The sequence below is a fragment of the Apodemus sylvaticus genome, chromosome X (genome assembly GCF_947179515.1).
Source record: "Apodemus sylvaticus chromosome X, mApoSyl1.1, whole genome shotgun sequence".
Taxonomy (NCBI): Eukaryota; Metazoa; Chordata; class Mammalia; order Rodentia; family Muridae; genus Apodemus; species Apodemus sylvaticus.
The window spans coordinates 61144854-61163634 of NC_067495.1; the positions used below are offsets into that span (position 1 = coordinate 61144854).

Below are 18781 nucleotides of genomic sequence, written 5' to 3' on the forward strand. Positions count from 1 at the left end.
GTTAAGTCATGTTTGTGGAGCTTGAAACCCAGATATGGACCTCTGCTCAGATGCATATAAAGGAAATTGTTGGATGAAAGATTCAAACCCTCTCACATCAGAAATAATTGAGATTGGGGTGGGATGGCATAGGGGTGAGATCAACTTGTGCAGTCCTACCTCTTCTGGCGCTTTCCCTCATGCTCAGAGCAGATGTTGGAATCATAATCTGGGTTCTGAGCACGGACATTGCATGTGGTTTACATTCAGAATTCTCACTCTTCTTTGAAGCTAATGGCTTCCATCTTCCACAAATGTATTGGGCTCGCCACACTTATCTGTGCATTCTCTGTTTATAATTCTTATGGTATAAAGTGAAATATTAAAGAAACTCTTAAGATTTCAAGAATTGAAGACATAAACTATGTGGATACTTGTTTGTTTGGCAATTTTGGTTTTTGGGGTTTGTGGCACTAGGAATTGACCCTGTGCTATAACTCTACCACTGAACTGTACATGAAGCCTCCTGCTTGGAAATAAAAAAAAATCTAGTTCTATACTTACTCATCTGCTATCCATCCCTTTTATTTTCTTTTATCTCTTTACTAACTGGTATTGAGGAAAGTTTGGTCATGCCTAGTTCCTGGTGTTACTCTCTACATGAAGAAAAGAAGATGTGTACTACCTGTGCAACCAAAAAAACAATAAAACATACATTTATTGAGTGCTCACTTCACATAGATCACTTTCAATTATTTAACTTGAAAACAATCTCTATGAATTGATGCAATTGTGCCAATTGTACAGATTTTGGAAACTATTTGTCTATATACCAGATATGGCTGATTCAATGTACTAGAAAGTGAAGTTAGTTGGAGACTGAAGAATCTTGGTTCACATCTGTAATTATCACCTCCTTCAGCCAGTCATTTGTTCATCAAACAGTCAGTTTTGAACCCCTGTTATAAATGGAAGTGCTTTAAGGAACTAGAGACACAGAGGTGAATAATTCATAGCTCTTACCCCCAAGGAGTTAGCAATATTGTAAGTAAAACACACACATAATAAAAGATTATAATCTGCGGGCTGAAGAGATGGCTTAGTAGTTAAGAGCACTAGCTGCTCTTTCAGAAGACCAGGGTTCAAAAGTTCATAACTCCAGTTCCAGGGGATCCAACATCCTCACATATACATAAAGGCAAAACACCGATGCACATAAAATAAAAAATAAGAAGATGACAGTGTGATAGATGTATCAGTACATTATGGAATACATCATGTCTAGGAGGCATCTTAAAGAATGAGTAGGCACTGGAAGAGAGTGGAGCTGAAGAAGGGTATTTCAAGCACATACAATGAACAGAGGCAAAAGGTGTGGCATGTTGGGGGGGGGGTACCGCTAAGATCCATGCTGAATTACATATAGTATGGTTTTACTTTAAACCAGTAGATATTTTATTAACATATTTTTATGATTATATTCTATTTTTAGAAAGCCATGATCCACAGAAAATTGAACAGAAACAGTTCTGAAATATTCTCTCCCTTCTCCTCCTTGGCAAGCAGTCATTGTTTACACTTTCTACAATGTCACGCTGTAGTACATACACTTTTCAGCCTAGTTTCTTTCACTTAGCAATATGCATTTAAATTTTCTCTGAATCGTTCTGTGACTTGAAAGCTCATTTTTCTTAATGATGAGTAAGATTCCACTGTATAGATATATCACAACTGTCATTTGTTAAATAATTGTTTACAGCTTGAGTCAATTATGAATAATGTTGATAAAAGACACCTGAATGCCAGTTGTGTGATCACACATTTCTAGCTCTTTGAAGTAATATTTAACAGTGTGATTTTTTTGTGCCAATATCTACAGAATTGCCAAACCGTTTCCCCAAATGTGCCACTTTGCATTCACCCAGCAATGTGACAGCAGTACCTGTTACTTCATATTCTGTCACAAATTTGATATCAGTGTTTTACATTTTGCATTTGTGGACTGCTCTTTCCTCCTATTAAATTGCAGTTCCATCATGGCAAATACTATCTTTTTTCCTATTTTAATGATCTCCTTTTGTTAAGTGTCTGCTCATATCTTTTGCCCATTTGTTTTTATTCATTTATTCATTCATCCATGCGTTCATTCACTTTACATCCAGATTGCAGCCACCATCCGTCCTCTCCTCCCAGCTCCACCCTTACAAATCCTTCCCTCCTTGGGAAGCACCCCACCTTGGGACATCCAGTCACTTTATGCCTCTGTGCGTCCTCTCCCACTGAGGCCCAACTAGGTGGTCCAGCTAAGGGAAGTGGACCCGATGGCAGGGAACTAAGTCAGAGACAGCATCCATCCATCCAATTGTTAGGGGACTCACGGGAAGACCAAGCTGCACATCTGCTACATATGTGCAGGGAGGCCTAGGTCCAGCCCCACATATTCTTTGGTTGGCAGTTCAGTCTCTGTGAGCCGCTAGGAACCCTGGTTAGTTGAATTTGTAGGTCTTCTTGGGGGGGTGTCCTTGATCCCTCCAGCTTGCTCACATCTATCCCCCACTCTTCCTCGAGACTCCCCAAGCTCTTCCTGATGTGTGCCTGTGGCTCTCTGCATCTGCCTCTATCCCCTGCTGATGAAGCTTCTCAGGAGACAGTTATGCAAGGTTCCTGTCTGCAATCGTAGCAGAGTATCATTAATAGTGTCAGGAGTTGCCTATCTTACATGGGATGGGTTTCAAGTTGGGCCAGTCATTGGTTGGCCTTTTCCTCAATCTCTGCTCCATCTTTATCCCTGCACATCTTATAGGCAGGACAAATTTTGGGTTGAAGGTTTTGTGAATAGGTTGATGTCCCCCTCCCTCCACTGGAAGCCCTGCCTGGCTACAGGAGGTGGCCACTTCAGTCTCCATATTCCCAGCTGCTAGGAGTCTCAGATAAGGTCACCCCTATAGATTCCTCAGAACCTCCTCCATCCCAGGACTCCAGTTACTCCAAGAAATGCCTCCCATCAACTTCTGTTCTCTCCCACACCCCTCTCACACCCACCTCTCCCCACATGCAATCCTCATCCTTGTTCCCTTCCTTACCCCATCTCCCAACCAGATCCCTCCCTCCATCCACCTTCAACGGATTTTTGTTTCCCTTTCTGAGTGAAATTCACCCATAATCCCTTGGGCTCTCCTTTTTAACCCCATTTCTTTGGGTTTATGGAGTGTATCATGGATATACTGTATTTTATGACTAGGGTCCAGTTATCAGTGAGTGCATACCGTGCATGTCCTTTTAGGACTGAGTTAGGACTGGGTTATCTCACTCAGGATGATATTCTCTGGTTCCATCCATTTTCCTGCAAAATTCATGGTGTCAATGTTTTAAATAGCTGAATTCCATTTGTGTTTTCTTTATCCATTCTTCAGTTAAGAGACATCTATGTTGTTTCCAATTTCTGGCTATTAAAAATAAAGCTACTATGAACAACTTGAGCAAGTATTCTTGAAGTGTAGTGGGTCTGGCCCATCTCTTAATTTGATTTATTCTTAATTATTAGGTTTTCTGTTTAGATGTTTGCCTGTTTCTTAATTGGGTTGTTCATTTTCTTCTTTGGTTTCAAAACTTTAGTTTCAAATAGTTTTTTTGGATAGAAGTAGTTTATATCACATGTACCATGTATTTTTGCAAATGCTTCTCATGTTTCTTGTTTTTTTTTTTGTTGTTGTTGTTTGGGAGTTTTGATTTTTGAGACAGTGTTTCTATGTGTAACCCTGCTTGTCCTGAAACTCATTTTATAGACGAGGTCGACCTCACTCAAGAGATCTGTGTACCTCTGCTTCCATAGTGCCAAGATTAAAGGTGTGCATCACCATGTCCAGTAGTCATAGCTTTTTTGTTTTTTTGTTGGTTTTGTTTTTGTTTTTGTTTTTTTTTCAAGACAGGGTTTCTCTGTGTAGCCCTGGCTGTCCTGGAACTCACTCTGTTGACCAGGCTGGTCTCAAACTAAGAAATCTGCCTGCCTCTGTCTCCCAAGTGCTGGGAGTAAAGGCTTGTGCCACCACCACCGCCCGGCTTGGTAGCCACAGCTTTTTAAAAGTTCTGAACATGTTTAATTTTAAGGAAAGCCAAGTTAACTTTTTTCTCAGGTTGTACTTCCAGTTTTCTATCTAAAATCTTGTTACAAAGGGTAAAGCTGACTAGATGTTTATTATGTTGCCTCATGAGATTTTTTATAGTTTTTGTGTTTAAGGTTTGGGTCTCTGACCCCTTTTGAGTTAATTTTGTAGAAGGCATGTTAGTCTGTGTCTAGATTCACTTGTGTGCATGTGAATGCCCAGTTGTTCCACCACCATGTATGAAAATAATATCTTCACTGTTGTGTTGCCTTTTGTTCTTTGTCAAAGATCAGTTGCTCTATTCTAAGTCTATTTTTATGCTCTGTGTTCTGTTTCACCTGTGTGTGCTATTTCACCAATACCACACTGGTTTGATTGCTATCACTTTCTAGTAAATTTTAAATCAAAGAATGGAAGTTCTCCAACTTTGTTCTTAATTCCACAATAGCATATTTGATAGTCTGTATCTGTTACCTTTCTGTATAAATGTTTGATTTAGTTTGTCAAGATCTACAAAGTAACTTCCTTAGATTGCATTTAATCTATGGGTTATGTTTGGAAGAAGTGACATTTCTGCAATATTAAGTTCTTTTCCATGGACATGGGATATCTTTCTATTTAGATGTTTATTTCTTAAATCAAAATTTTTCCATATGGATACTCATATTTTGTTAAATATATTCCTAAATGCTACCTTCCTCTCTCATTCTAAGGTAAATAATGTTGTACCCTTTATTTCAAATTTCAATTGTTCATTACTGATATGTAGGAAAGTATTTGACCCCAATATATTAGGCATTAACTGTGAAGCATTATGTTAATTGATATTTAGTTTCAGGATCCTTTTTTTGAGATTTTTCTATCATAATGTTATGGTATTTGTAAGTAGACAGGCTTAATTCTTCCTTTTATTTTATATCTTTTCTTAACTTGTCACATGAGCTAGGATTTGTAGAATGATTGCTGAATTATAGTGTTGAGAATGGACATCTCCGACTTATTCTTGGACCTAAGAGGATAACATCTGGTGTTCTCATCACTGTGCTATACAGGATTTCTTATAAATTTCTTAATTAAATTGATGGAACGCCCTTAACTCCTATAGGGTGGAGTTTTTCATCATAAAGGGATGTGGAATTTTATTTAAGATATTCTCTACATCTAGTGATATGACTAATAGGTTTTTTTCTTTAGCTTATTGATATAAGGTAGGTTAAATAGATTAACTTTATGTTAATCCAGCCTTACATATGAGAAATAAATCCTTCCTGGTTGTTCTCTCAGTCCATTTTCTGCCATTTTAATAAAATACCTACAGCTAGGAAATTTATATTAAAATCTTATAGAAATTCATTTGTTTTTTGAGTTAGTATCAACATGTATAATGGTGGTTAGGTTTTGTCATGACACAAACTGGAGTCACCTAGAGAGAGGGAATCCAACAAGCCAGTAAGCAATCCTGCCTCTTCTTGAATTCCTGCCCTGACTTCTCTTCTGACTGTGATTGAGATGTATAAGTCAAATAAACCTTTTCCTTGTCAAGCAGATTTTGGTCAGTGTCTTATCATAGATACAGAGAAACAAACTAGCCTAGAAATCAGTGCCAGAGAGAGTAGGCTTTTGCTGTGAAGGATCTGACCATGTGGCTTCTATGCCTTGGAATGTGTTCTGGGAGAAATGTGGAGAATTTTGGAGTTTTAGGCTAGGAAAAGCATTGAGTGCTCAAGCCTAATGAACTGTTTTGGGAATTTAGCAGATACTGCTAAGAGAAATACAGGTGATGAAGGTCTGGCTTGCAAAGTTTTGAAAGGAAGCAAAGACCCTTAACAAGGCTGTTAATATGATATTTTGGATTAAGAATCTCTGGAAGTAAAACCTTTGTATAAATGAAAATGATATCTATATTTCTCACCCTGCATAAAAAATAAACTCCAAATGGATCTGGAATCTCAATGTAATACCTAAAAATTTGAAATTGCGAGAACATACAGGGTGTATGCAACAAAACATAGTCACATGGACAGGCTTTCTGAATAAGGCAATGTTTAATCAGAAAAAAAGACTAACAATTGACAAATGGGATGTTATTAAGTTAAAAGCCTTTTTTAAAAAGTGGTCAACATCTGTAGCCATCAGGTAAATGCAAATTAAAACCCACATTGAGAGTCCATCTCACCCCAGTTCTGGTGGTCTGTAAGGGAAAAATAAGTGACAAGTTATTTATTTGACTTATATAAGCTGGTGAGGGTGTGGGGGAGGAGACTGTTGGGGGTGGGGTGTAAACCTCTACAACTGCTGTGGAATCCAGCATTATGATCCTCAAAAAGGTTAGAAATTGGATCTACCACATGACCCGACTAGACCTTTCATGGGTGAATGCTCAAGGGACTCTCTACTCTGTGACAGAACTACCTGCCTGCCCAGCTATGTCCATTGATGACTCCTTCATAATAGCTAGGAAAACAAATCATAATAGCTAGGAAGCCAAAACAGTATGTTGGCTTTTTTTTTTTAACTTGACACAAGCAAGAGCTATTTGGGAAGAGGAAACATCATCAACAAAAAAGCCTCTAAGCAGACTGGCCTGTGGTTCAGCATGTGGGAGAATTTTCTAGAACAATGATGATGTGAGTGAACACATTCTATGGCAGGGCAGTGCTACCACTGAGCATGTTGTCCTGACTTATATAAGAAAGCAGACTGAGCAACCCATGAGCAGCAAGCCAGTAAACAACATTCTCCGTGGCCTCTGCTTCAGCTCCTGCCTCCAGGTTCTTGCCTCCAGGTTCCTGCCTCCAGGTTCCTGCCTCCAGGTTCCTACCTCCAGGTTCCTGCCTCCAGGTTCCTGCCTTGATTCCCCTCATTAATGTACTGTGACCTGATTGTTGTAAGCTGAAATAAATCGCTTCCTCCCCAAGTTGCTTTTGAATATTGTATTTTATTATAGCAATGAGAACTCTAAATAAGACATCTGTATATGAACTGATAAAGGGATAATGAAAATTTGTGATACAGTTACACAATGTAATTCTCTATAAAACACTAAAACATGTAATTATGAAATGTTTAGGAAAATTGGTGAAACTGGAAAAATTTTACTGGGGGAAAGGCCTAGAAAGATAAACACTGCATGTTCCCTGTCATATGTAGATCATAATTTCAAAATTTTAGATTTTTGTATTTAACTTAGAATATCCAGAGAACAAGAGGTTATATAATGGTCATGGTTTGGGGAAAGAGGCTTGAATGGGACAAACAGTAAGAATGCATATTAAATGAAAGTACAGGGGGAAGACTACTATGGTGGTAAGGTTTAAATGGGAAGAGGTTGTAAAGGACAAAGGTCAGGATGAGGTGAAGACAGGAAGTTAGCCAAAACCAAGGATATAAGAAGACATGTAGACAAGTTGATAATCAAGAAGTTTGTACAGGCCTCCTAACAATATAGGCCATTACCATCATTCTTGGTTTCTCACCAGAACTAAATAATAATACTCCATAGCTGAGGACATCACATACCTTGGTTTCATGACAGACAAATCAAGTTGGAACTTAACTAGAAGCTCCCTCCATATTGGCTAATATATATTGTGTCAAAAAATGCAATACAGGCTGCTTAGGGAGGAAACTCATCAATACAAAAGTCATCAATATTTTCAGCCATATGTAGGACCTTGTGTCCTACAATGCCACTACCTATCAACACATGCCCACTGGTGCAAATGAGTGTTGGGAGTACAACTTACCACTCTGTGATAAATTTGAGACCTGCTCCTCAGAAGAAAATTCATGCCTGGTACTATAAACCTGGTTTTAAAAAACTCGTGGAGTTTGCTAAGTAAATATGGCATCAAACTACTTTCTAAATATTTATAGTTAGATTTATACAGAGCACACGTGGTATTCTCAACTTTGATTAGAGAAACTTATTTTTATAATGAATAGCAGTGAGTGAAAACTCATGGCTGAGAATAATTGACTGATAAGTACTCAGGCCTAAACAATACAATACCACCTCTTCTGTTTCAGGGAACATCATGACCCAAGGGTAGAGAGGATATAAGAACCAGATGAGAGGGAGAAGGGCTGTGAAATGCTACCTTCTGGGCATGACACGGCCATTGCAGTTGTGAGCTCAGAGCAGTTGCAGTTGCCTACATTGGGTCTGCACAAGACTGAGCCTGTCAGCAGTCAGTCAGGATGCAGAGAAGTACCTGAGGCTCTCTGTTCCCTGGGAAGCTATTGGCTGTTTACAGAAGCTCAGGGAGGGGAGTCTGTGTAGCCACTGATAAGACTACTGTGCTCCAATGGATACAATGTCCATGGTCACATGGGCAGTGCTGGATATCATTTCTTCCACAGATCCTTAAGCTATAAATAAGGAATATATATTTGCTATTATTATTTTGAATAAAAGAATTATCTACTAAATTGAGATTAAATAAAATGTTTGAGGCATATTTCTTTCTGAAGTTTATTATTTTTAGCTTTTAAAAATACAATTTAAGTACATCATTTTCCCCCTGCCCTTTCCTCCCTCCAGCCCCTCCCTGTGCCTCCTTACCTTGCTTCCTTTCAAAGTCATGGGCCTTGTTAGACTTAAAAATGTCTGTGCAATCTACTAAGTCCATTGAATGCAACTGAGTTTTGCATGTGTGTACATGATTTCAGTGCTGAGCACTTGGTCTTGGATAATCAACTACGGGACTCATCCCTGGCGGGGACTGGTTCTCATCCTCTCAGCAGTCATTTCTTTGTCTGGGTGAGGCCTGTGGAATTTTCCCCTTCATGTATTCTGTCTGTTAGGGTTGTACTTCTTCAGATCTCATTTCTTTATCTTCCTTTATCTGTTCTTCTTTATGTAGATCCAAACTTCTGGCCTGTGTCATACTCATTCTCTGTTAACATTTCTTTAAAGGTAGATCTGCTGTCAATAAACTTACTCAAATTTTTATGTGAAAGAGTCTATTTCTTCTGTTTTTAAAAGGATAATTTCATGGGATACAGGATTCAAGCTTGTTGCTTTTATTTCACTGATCCTAATTTTCAAATAAAGACAAAGTATGTAGTGTTCCCTAATGGAGCAGATGAAGAACGAGAAGGAAACTCACTTGCCTTAAGGTTATTTTGTGTTTGACTGTGTGTTAGCCCCAGGTCTGTCATAAGGCACCCTTCTCCTAATGTCAGAAAAGCAGACTGTCTGACTGTGTTAGCAAAGCCTGTCTCATCTCCATTTTACTTTTACTAAAGCAGTCAGAACTACTTAACCACTGTCTGTCCCTCTCTGATATATCTATGGAGTTTTGCATGTAGAAAGTATGGTGGTTACAAATAGAGGGAATAGGAGTTTGTAGAAATGTTGGTTCTTATCATGAAAGCAACACGTGGCGATGGTAGTACTCAGAATTAGGGAAGAATAAGGTTCTGAAGCATATTAAGTACACAGATCAGTTTCTCTTAAAAGCTACGGAATTGAAAAGAAATTATTGGCAAATTGACATAAAACTAGCCAGCACAATAGTTTATGGCGGAGCACTCCACTGACACTTAATTCCCTGCACTTTGATCACTTGTAAGTTTCTGCACTAACCATCCACTGCACAGAGACATTTCTCTGATGGGGCCTGAAAGCAGCACCAATCTATGGTTAAGGAGATAGCAATTCAGAGAATAGTGTGATACTATGTCTATCTTCCATAGGGATGCTCAGAAAAGACCAGCTGACTGCTGATATCCTGGACTGCCTCAGAATCTGATGCGATAGCTCTATCCCTTAGCTAGCTGAAATGGCCAAAAACTAGAGCAGGGATATGCTACCTTGACTATAAGGGCAGGGCAGCTATAGCAGCCACCATCCCACTGCTCTTGCTTATGAGGCTGGAGTAACTAACTGGTCAGCTGGTAGCTAGCTGGCAGAGCTATGCCCTTTCTGTGTAAATGTTTCCTTACACAGCTATTTTATTGAAGAACAAAGCACTTCTCTGGTTATGGTGTTGTTTCTTACCTGATCATAGTCATCAGGAATGCTGTTTTGAAAAATGACATGAAGGAGCCAGGTATGCCTCATGCCTGTGATCCAGCTCTCAGGAGACTGAGGCAGGTGGATTGCAATTCAAGGCCAACCTAGACCTACACATTTAAACACTATCTCAAATAAATCAGAGCACAAATAAAGATGACAACGGGTGAGGGGGGAAAGGCGTAAGGAAAAGGATATAAAAAGAGAAAATCATGATCTTCAATTGCTCCACTGAACCTGAAACATCTTCTGCACACTGCACACAATTCCTACTGCTGCACATTTCTTTTTGAGGGAAATCTAAACAGACTTTGGGTTTTTTTTTTAAGGGACATATTTGCTCTGGGGCCAAACTGGAGATCTTCCAGGTTAGCGACTCTATTAGCTTCCTATGAAACCTGATTTCATCAGTGAAAATCTTTCTAGACTTTTACAAGAATCAAGTTAGATAATACACAGACATATGATACAAACTGTAGACTACAGAAATGCCCCTAAGGACATTGGCTGTGGTTTAGAGCTAGCTAGGCTATATCAGCTTTGTGGCAGTTTCAAACAGAATTTAAGTACCTGTGTCTAAGGAAAGTTAGATTCATCCAAAGAAAGAAAAAGCCTGAGTCGCCATGAATAAAAATGAGCTCTATTGATTAAAATGACTTTCTTTAAAAACAATACATGAGAAGACACTTCTGATTCTAATACAGATGAAGCTGCTGACATTTCCTTTAGAGCACCTATTAAGTTGTGGTAAATGGTGGGAGTGCATGTTGCCCCACATGAATGCATGGTTCTAATAACAAGTTAATCACAATAAGGAAGTGACTAAGAAGGAAACTACTACTGCTCTGCTCTTTCTATATAAGAACACTGCCTTTTCTCTTCTAGTATCCAGCTCTGAGACTTTGCGTCGCAGCTTCACCTGAATGCATAACTCTGCAACCTTAGGACTTGCAGAATGAAAGGAATGCCGTCCTGCGGTTGTTGAGCTGTGCATTTCTGGACATTTCATCTCTACAGAAGAATTCCCTTCTCCCTCCTGACTAAACTGGGAAGAATTGTTATTTCTCAAGGGAAGAATCCTTCATCTATTTTTTTTGTAGTCTCTATAATCAGCAAACAGAAGAATTTTGATAGTTGGGTAGTAGATACCTTGGCTAAAATCTGAGATTGTCTTTTACTGGCTTTTTAGAGAATAATCTTTAAAAAAATTTTATACTAACTTAATCTTCCATCTTTTATTTCTAATAGGTCCTGTTAAAAACAAGAAAAAGGGTAAGTTGAGTTTCATGATTTTATGAATTTTCATGTCTTTTTTGATTAGAAAAATATGAATGAGATAGGATTTTGCATTAATTTCTTTCAACATTGATTGTTCATTACTTTATTCAAGCATTTACATGAGTGTTGCACTTTATAAAGAACAAGAATTAGTTCTTTAACAAGTTGTGGAAGATAGAATTGATTCTAGCAACACATACAGTTGCCCTTGTTGAATTATTTATTATTTGTTTGTTTATGTATTTGTTCTGTGTATCTCCTTCCTCTTGCAGTGGGGATAAAACCCAGGACTTTTGCCCTGAGAATATTAGGCAGAAGCGCTACCACTGCATTTGACTCCAAGCCCCTAATATGATTCTTTCTTATTCCTTTTACATTTCTGCTTCCAGTTCATATTTATTTCCTTCTCTTGTTCTGTTCACTGCCTTCTCTTTTCTTCTTTCCTTCCTTATCACATCAGTTGTCAGACATGAATGAAGACCTAAGACTGCAGTGAAAAGAAACATTACCTATGGAAATGTATCATCAATACATTGGTTCTTGACCTAAAAAGTGTCTTTATTCAATTTCCCAGGTGATCAAAGATAATACCCCTTGCTCTGAGAATTTAGCATTATTTGTTCTGTGATAAAAATAACAATCTATGCCACTGTGTTACTCTGTCCTGTTTTTAAAGTAAATGCTAGTTGGACCTGTTCATTGTGTTGTCCTTAGTTTCTTAGGTCCACTTTGTACTTAACAAGGGGCTAGCCAAGGGCACATGAAGTGCTTGCTTGCTTGCTTACCTAAAGTAGAGGATTCGAAAAGAAAGTAGGTTGTAAGGACTAGGCAAATAAAATTCACCCTTTTCACTTAAAAAAAAAATCAAGTTTACGTACCTGTCTGTTTCTGGGTTCTGACATTAAAGGAAGACAGAGATAATGTAAAACTAATGAGTTTCCCTTTCTTCCTTTTGCCTTTGTCTATACGATACAGGGAATTTAACCCAGGGCTTTACATGTACTAGTCAGGTGCTCTATTATTGGACTACATCACTTGCCCTCTTTTTACTTTCTTTGAATGAGACATGATCTCTCTTCATCGTCCAGGCTGGCCTTGAGCTGACTCTGTAGCTCTGGCTGACCTTGAATTTAGTGATCTGCTCTCGTAAGCTTCACAAGTAGCTTAGATTATAGACCTTAAAATTCTTTACCAGGGTTACAAAGGTAGTTCTACTCTTAAGAGCACTCAGTGCTCTTATAATGGACTTGGGGGTGGTTCCCAGCATCTCCTTGATGGCTCCCAACCGTCTGTATCTCCAATTCCAGGGGAACTAGTGCCTTCTTCTGTCCTCCTCAGGCAACAGGCATGTGCACAGTGTACATGCACACATACATGCAGGGAAAACAGACACCTAAAACAAAATAAGTAAATATTAAAAAGTACTTTAAGTGATTTTGTCTATTTAGATGTATGGAGCTTTCTAGAGCAGTCCAAAATGCATAAGATGGCTAACTACAGAGGTAGCCTGGTAATCCTCTGAGCACTGGGGTAGTTTATCAGTTCAGGTACCTTTAGCTACAAGTCAAACTCGTGTTCCTAGTGAAAAAGAAAAGAAAATCCCAGCCTTCTGAAGACCTGAATTGAGCAAAGTTAGTAAACACCAGAGAGCCAGAGTGAGTGCAGAATCCTTCTGCTGTGTTCTGGCTGCTCACTCCCAAGATGTTTCATCTTTTAAAGAAGTAAATATGAGTTTCAAGGATTGGGTTCTTGACTCTTGGTGCATCCCTTCAAGACAGAAATTATAGCTCACATCATTGCTTAGCATTGCTACCTTATATATGGAACATTATTGAGAAGAAAATGCGTCCAAGCCTTAACCATCTACTTTATTTAAAAGTGATTTAGAAGCCAGTTAATATGGGTTTCCTTGGACACAATGAATAGTGAATAGGCACATACTTGAAGGGGAAAATTGAATTGTTCTCTTAATTTTCACCCTTTAATGGAATTTTCCTACTCACATAAGCCTCTCCTTTTCTCTCCCCCTTACACCCCTACCTCCCTTTACTCACTTGCTTTCCATTGATCTTTCAACATTTAGAACTTAGCTCAAAAGGTTAGGCAAATGCCCCTTTGATGAAATTTGGCTTTGAAATGATGTGATTATTCTTTTATCTATGACTGCACAGGGTTACTTTCTCCGTACAAACATCTCTAGGCTTTTGTATCGTGAAGTATTCTGTCAAAGTTAGGGAATCTAAAGACAGAATTCAGTCTCTTGGTCCAGCGGTCATTTTCTGCATACCCTTCTCTGCCCCTAACTTTCTATAGGAATGCAAGTATGAGGGGTTTCCTTGTCCAAGTGCTGAGAAGCGAAGAGGGCCAGCTGCAGAAACAGATTTCAGCACAGGCTTTTTCTCAGATGCCTTCTAACATTTTCATAAGGGATCACTCTCTGTTTACACTGCAACCATTATTCTCTTGGACTGGAGGAGGCTCTGGATGTAATTCTTCTAAAATTACATTAAACAATTATAGGGGACACACGTTCTTGGAGCTGAAGTTTGTGCTGCCCACAGAACACCCTCTAGCTAGAAAAACTCTGTGAAGCCTAGAAATGCTGCAACCCAGCACAGCCAACTCCTATGTCTGCTCCGTCTATGTCTATGTGTCAACTTCTTTGTCCCTTCCAACTGGAAAATAAGGAGGGAGCCACACACTTTACATCCAGGCTTGGGAGTTTTCCCAGCTGACATTAGTTCAGTCTTTCTTGTGGAACCTCAGTCTCAAGAGACAGAAAGTACCAAGGCCAAACTCCTTGTTCTTGGGTTCAGAGTGCCTGTGAGGAAGGACTGGGGTTTATATCCTTATCTCCAGAGTCCAGATCCTATGTTCTTTCCACTACACTAACTAGAATTGAAATTTGTATGCCGAATAAGCCTGATTTGGAAGCTACACAAATTCAAAAGAAGATGGTTTTCCTATTCAGCATCTTAAAATTGGCTAGATGTGGAAACTGGGCAGATCCAATCGTAAGCACTAAGCTCAGGGCCTCTAAGTCTTTAAGGCCCTATAGGCCCTCTTGAAGGACCCTTAGGACTACTGTGTCTTCTGTGAAGAAGAGGTCCCATTCTGACCACTGTTTCATTCCAAATGAGCTGTGCTTAGATGTGGATAGCTGGCTTTTTTATGGGCCTTTCTTGGATTCTTGGTGGATTTTTTAGATATAAGGAACTATTCTCTTTTTTCTATTTTTTAACTTTTATTGATTCTTTGTAAAGTTCACATCATTCACCCTAATCCCACTCATCTTCTGCCCATCCATATCCACCCTCTACCCTTGCCACCTCCCCCCAAAAGAAAACAAACATCTCTCCATTGTGTCACACAGTCTACCCTTTTACCCAAACAACTTTTCTTGCAAATGATCATTGCAGTGAGTCATTGATCTGGTTCAAGGCCTCTGGGTGAAGCATTATTCTAAAAGGAATGCCTGATAAATCAGGACAGAATTCTCTAAACTAAAGTATCTAAGGGATGAGTTGTTAAAGCCAGTAAGAAAGTGTTTAAAGAGAAGATGACCTGGTTGTCATTGTGTTGTTGCTGTTGTTTGATTTGGAGGGGTTCATTTTTTGTTTGTCAATGTGACACAAATTAAAGTTATTTCAGAAGCAGAACCACAATTGAGAAAAATGCCTCCATCGGATTGTCAGTAGGCAACTCTGTGGGGCATTTCCTTGATCAGTGATTGGTTTGGGTAGGCCCATTCATGATGGGTGGTGACACCCCTGGGCAGGTGGTTGTATAAGAAAGCAGGCTGAACAAGCCATAGGGAGCAAGCCAGTAAGCAGTGTTACTCTGTAATTTCTACTTCAGTTCCTACCTCCTGGTCTCGGCCTTGAGCTGCTACTTTGGCTTCCCTCAAAGGACTGTGACTCAGTGTATATAAGCAAAAAGAAACAAAACAAACAAAACCACACCTTCTTTCCCAAGTTGTTTTTGGTCATGGTGCTTTATTGTAGAAACCATAAGACAAAAGGTAAAGAAATTTATATATGAAATTGAGAAACTGTTCCAGGAGAGGGCATTGTAAAAGATTTCCAATCTTAGGACTCCCATTAAAATTCTAAGACAGAAGAAAGAAGAGAAAGAAACCTACCATGACCACCTACAGTCCTTTGGTGAGTCTGCGCAAAAAAAAAAAAAAAAAAAAAAAAAAAAAGAACAAGTCTATAGAAGGAACAGTTATGATTCACTTACCATGACTACAGCCTAGAGGAACTGTTAGAAGGACTAGAATATGAAATGGGACGGATGAGATTGTTCTGGAAAGACAGTGAGAGAGAAAGAAGGAAAGGTTGGTAGACAGGATAAATCATGCATTTCAGAATACAGCCTCTAAAGAAAATCTCTGGGAAGGTGGATTGTTTGGTGTGCAATGATAGAAATTGATAGATAATCTAATATCTTTGAGCATATGAGTTTTAGTACATGGTGCTAATTACTCTTCTCTAGCTACACAAAGGATAGAATCAAAGTTCAAACAGCCACAGGAAGGATTTCAGTTAAATATACCAAAGAACTTCCTAACCATGAGCAGTGAGGGGTGATCAACAATGGAACATGTAACCAAGAGAGTTTGCAGAATTTCCATTTTCAGTGATCTTTAAACATAGAGTTTAGAGAGGTCAGCTGAGAAAGCAGAGCCTGCCGCCTCTCTCAGGTATCTGCCTGCAATTCCTTCTTTGCTGTTGTTTCTTGTTATCTTCAGTCTCTCACCCTCTCTCTCCACCTCCATTTCCAAAACTCCTTCCCACTCCTCTTTTCAGCCAGTGCTGCCTCTATCCATCCCCATCTCCTGCACATCCCACTCCTGACAAATCTTACAGGAGCTGATGGGGCTCCTGGGATCAGACTTCCACTAGCTTTTTGTTAATAATAGCAAGTCCGTGCAATTGAACAGCTAAAATGAAGTCCTACATTCATGAATGATAATCAAATTCTAAAAAGAACCATAAAGTGAGACCCTAAGTCTGAGTTCCAAATACTCCTTTGGACTCAGATCAGAACCTTTCTTTTAAAGTCTTGCCTGACCTGTTTCAGCATTTGGTCTGCCGCATTAATGTGGCACTCCTAATATCTTAGAACATTTTGCCTACTATGCTGGGCTCCTTGAGAACTGTTTATTTTTCTGTCCTCTAATCTATTTGGAAAGATGGTGCAGAAAAGGGATCATAAACATGTCCAGCTCTTTAGCAAAAACTAGACGGCTGACTTTGTGTCATAGAAGTCTCTAGAACTCCCTGAAAATATACTCCTGATTGTATACTCTTGACAGTAACTAACTCCAAATATAACACTGAATCCTGTGTTTTAGGAAAGAAGGCAGGGCCACCTGGACCCAATGGCCCTCCAGGACCTCCAGGACCTCCAGGACCCCAGGGACCTCCAGGGATTCCAGGAATTCCTGGGATTCCAGGAACAACTGTTATGGGACCTCCTGGCCCTCCAGGCCCTCCTGGTCCTCAAGGACCCCCTGGCCTTCAAGGACCTTCTGGTGAGTTCTTCTCCTACCCCTTAGAAAACTTGTCAGTACTTTTATAGAGTAGAAACAGGGAATCTTCAGGGAATTTTCAAACAGTGGCAATGTACATTAACAAATCCCTAGTCCAGTGTAGAGGTAGGAACTGAACAAGCTCGGATAGGGTCTGGCCTGCTCTAAGTTTTGTTGAGTTCAAGCTGCGCCAGACAGGCCATCTGTTCTTGCCCCATGCCAATCCTTCCATCACATTCCGTCTTTGGCTCTATTCCTCCATATACTGAGCCAATAAGCTCATATGAGCCAAAAACAGAGGTATGAGAAAGAGGTCCCAGCCATTCACTGGAGTTCCTGTAGTTATAGATTTGGCTTATTCTAATTTCCAGCTTAGAGTACCACATGACATTTGCATGGAAATAATTTGTGGGAAGAATGTTGGGGACTGGACAAAATGGCAACACTATTATAGTTTCTTCCCATGTACTTTGAGACTCCTTTCCTATTGGTGTAGACAAATAGTCCCTTCTAGTTGAGTAGTTAGAAATTTATGAATCACTCAGGCTGTGTCTAACAAAACCAGACACCAAGACCACCCTGTCCCTAAGCCAAATGCATCTCACACTAAACCCTTAAAGAACCATGCTGCAGTTCAAATGCCATTCCATCCCTTCGCATCTTTCTCCTGGAGCCCAGTGGGGCATGCAACAGGTATAGCTGCAGATCCAAGCCTGCCTCATTAGAGTTGACAGGAGGAAGACTGCCTGAACCCATGCTACTTGTTATGTTTTCCTCCTGCTCCCCTCCTGTATCTTGAGGTTTTCTTAAACCTGATTTCTCTGGGTCTAAGAATTCAGCAGCAGGATTCAGATTCTTCCACTTGTAATTCAAACAGGCTCAGCAGTGTTACCATGGCCACGAGAGATAAAAGTTTTTTTTTTAAATCCAATCATTCCACAAATATTAATTGAACAATTTCTGTGTACAAAGAGATATATTGCTAAGTGGTCCCTGTACTCATAGAGTTGATTTCCTAGAGTCAAAGAGACACACTTAAAGAAACAAGATCTTTATAAATGACAGTGGCCCTCGTGAAATCAGTAAGAAGAGAACCAAGGGTTAGAAAAGCCAAGTGCCATTGTCTTGCAGACATACAGCGACACACACAGCCTCACTCTCCTCTCTGTGGGTGCTTGATGGGGCTTGCCTTGAGCCACTGTTGGCCAGAGGCCAGCTTCCATGCTGGCATCTAGACCCTCTGAAGGTGAATGAAGTTCCTTGAGAGGGACAGGAATGGGAAGGAGGAGATGTTCTCTCCCATTGGCAGCCCATGTAGTACTGTGACTCCCTCCAGCTGTAAGACCTGGAGAAGGAAATTCCTACCGGGCTGGCCCTGGAATCCAGGCTCGGAAACCCCTGCTGCTGAAATGGGAAAGGGAAGTAGCAAAGAGCACAGCACTCTGACTGCCCCATCCTATTTTGCAGGTGCTGCTGATAAAACTGGAACTCGGGAAAACCAGGTTGGCTGGGGATTACTGTCTTCCTGGGGAGGAGGGATGACCTCAGGCTTGGGGTCACCTAGAAGTCCTCTGCCTATGAAATTCCCAGAGGCTTTATTTTATGTTGTCCTGGAGATTCTGAGGTTATCACTAGAAGCCATTGCCAAGGTCTATGAATTGAAAAGTTTCAGCCCAAGGATGTGCCTTTAGCTAAGGGAACACAGTCTTGCCTAAACCATTTTACTCATTTCATGAGTGACAGAGAGTCACTACAGCCAGATCCAATAGTCCATAGAAATAACCTGCCTATCAGGCCTATATTCCTAGGCCTCTGACTTCCAGGCCACCCCAGATGCCTGATGGCATTCAGACTGCCTAGAATCTG

The 18781-nt window shown here is 39.9% G+C and overlaps 1 protein-coding gene across 2 annotated transcripts in view; it reads left to right on the forward strand.

The window, feature by feature from the left end:
- Eda (ectodysplasin A) overlaps positions 1–18781 on the forward strand; it is a 369285-nt gene that overhangs the window by 341689 nt on the left and 8815 nt on the right. For both annotated transcript variants that reach the window (XM_052171435.1, XM_052171436.1), the window contains exons 3-5: positions 11350–11373; positions 16739–16918; positions 18383–18417. In XM_052171435.1, coding sequence (XP_052027395.1) covers positions 11350–11373; positions 16739–16918; positions 18383–18417 — 239 coding nt within the window. The remainder of the gene's footprint in view (positions 1–11349; positions 11374–16738; positions 16919–18382; positions 18418–18781) is intronic.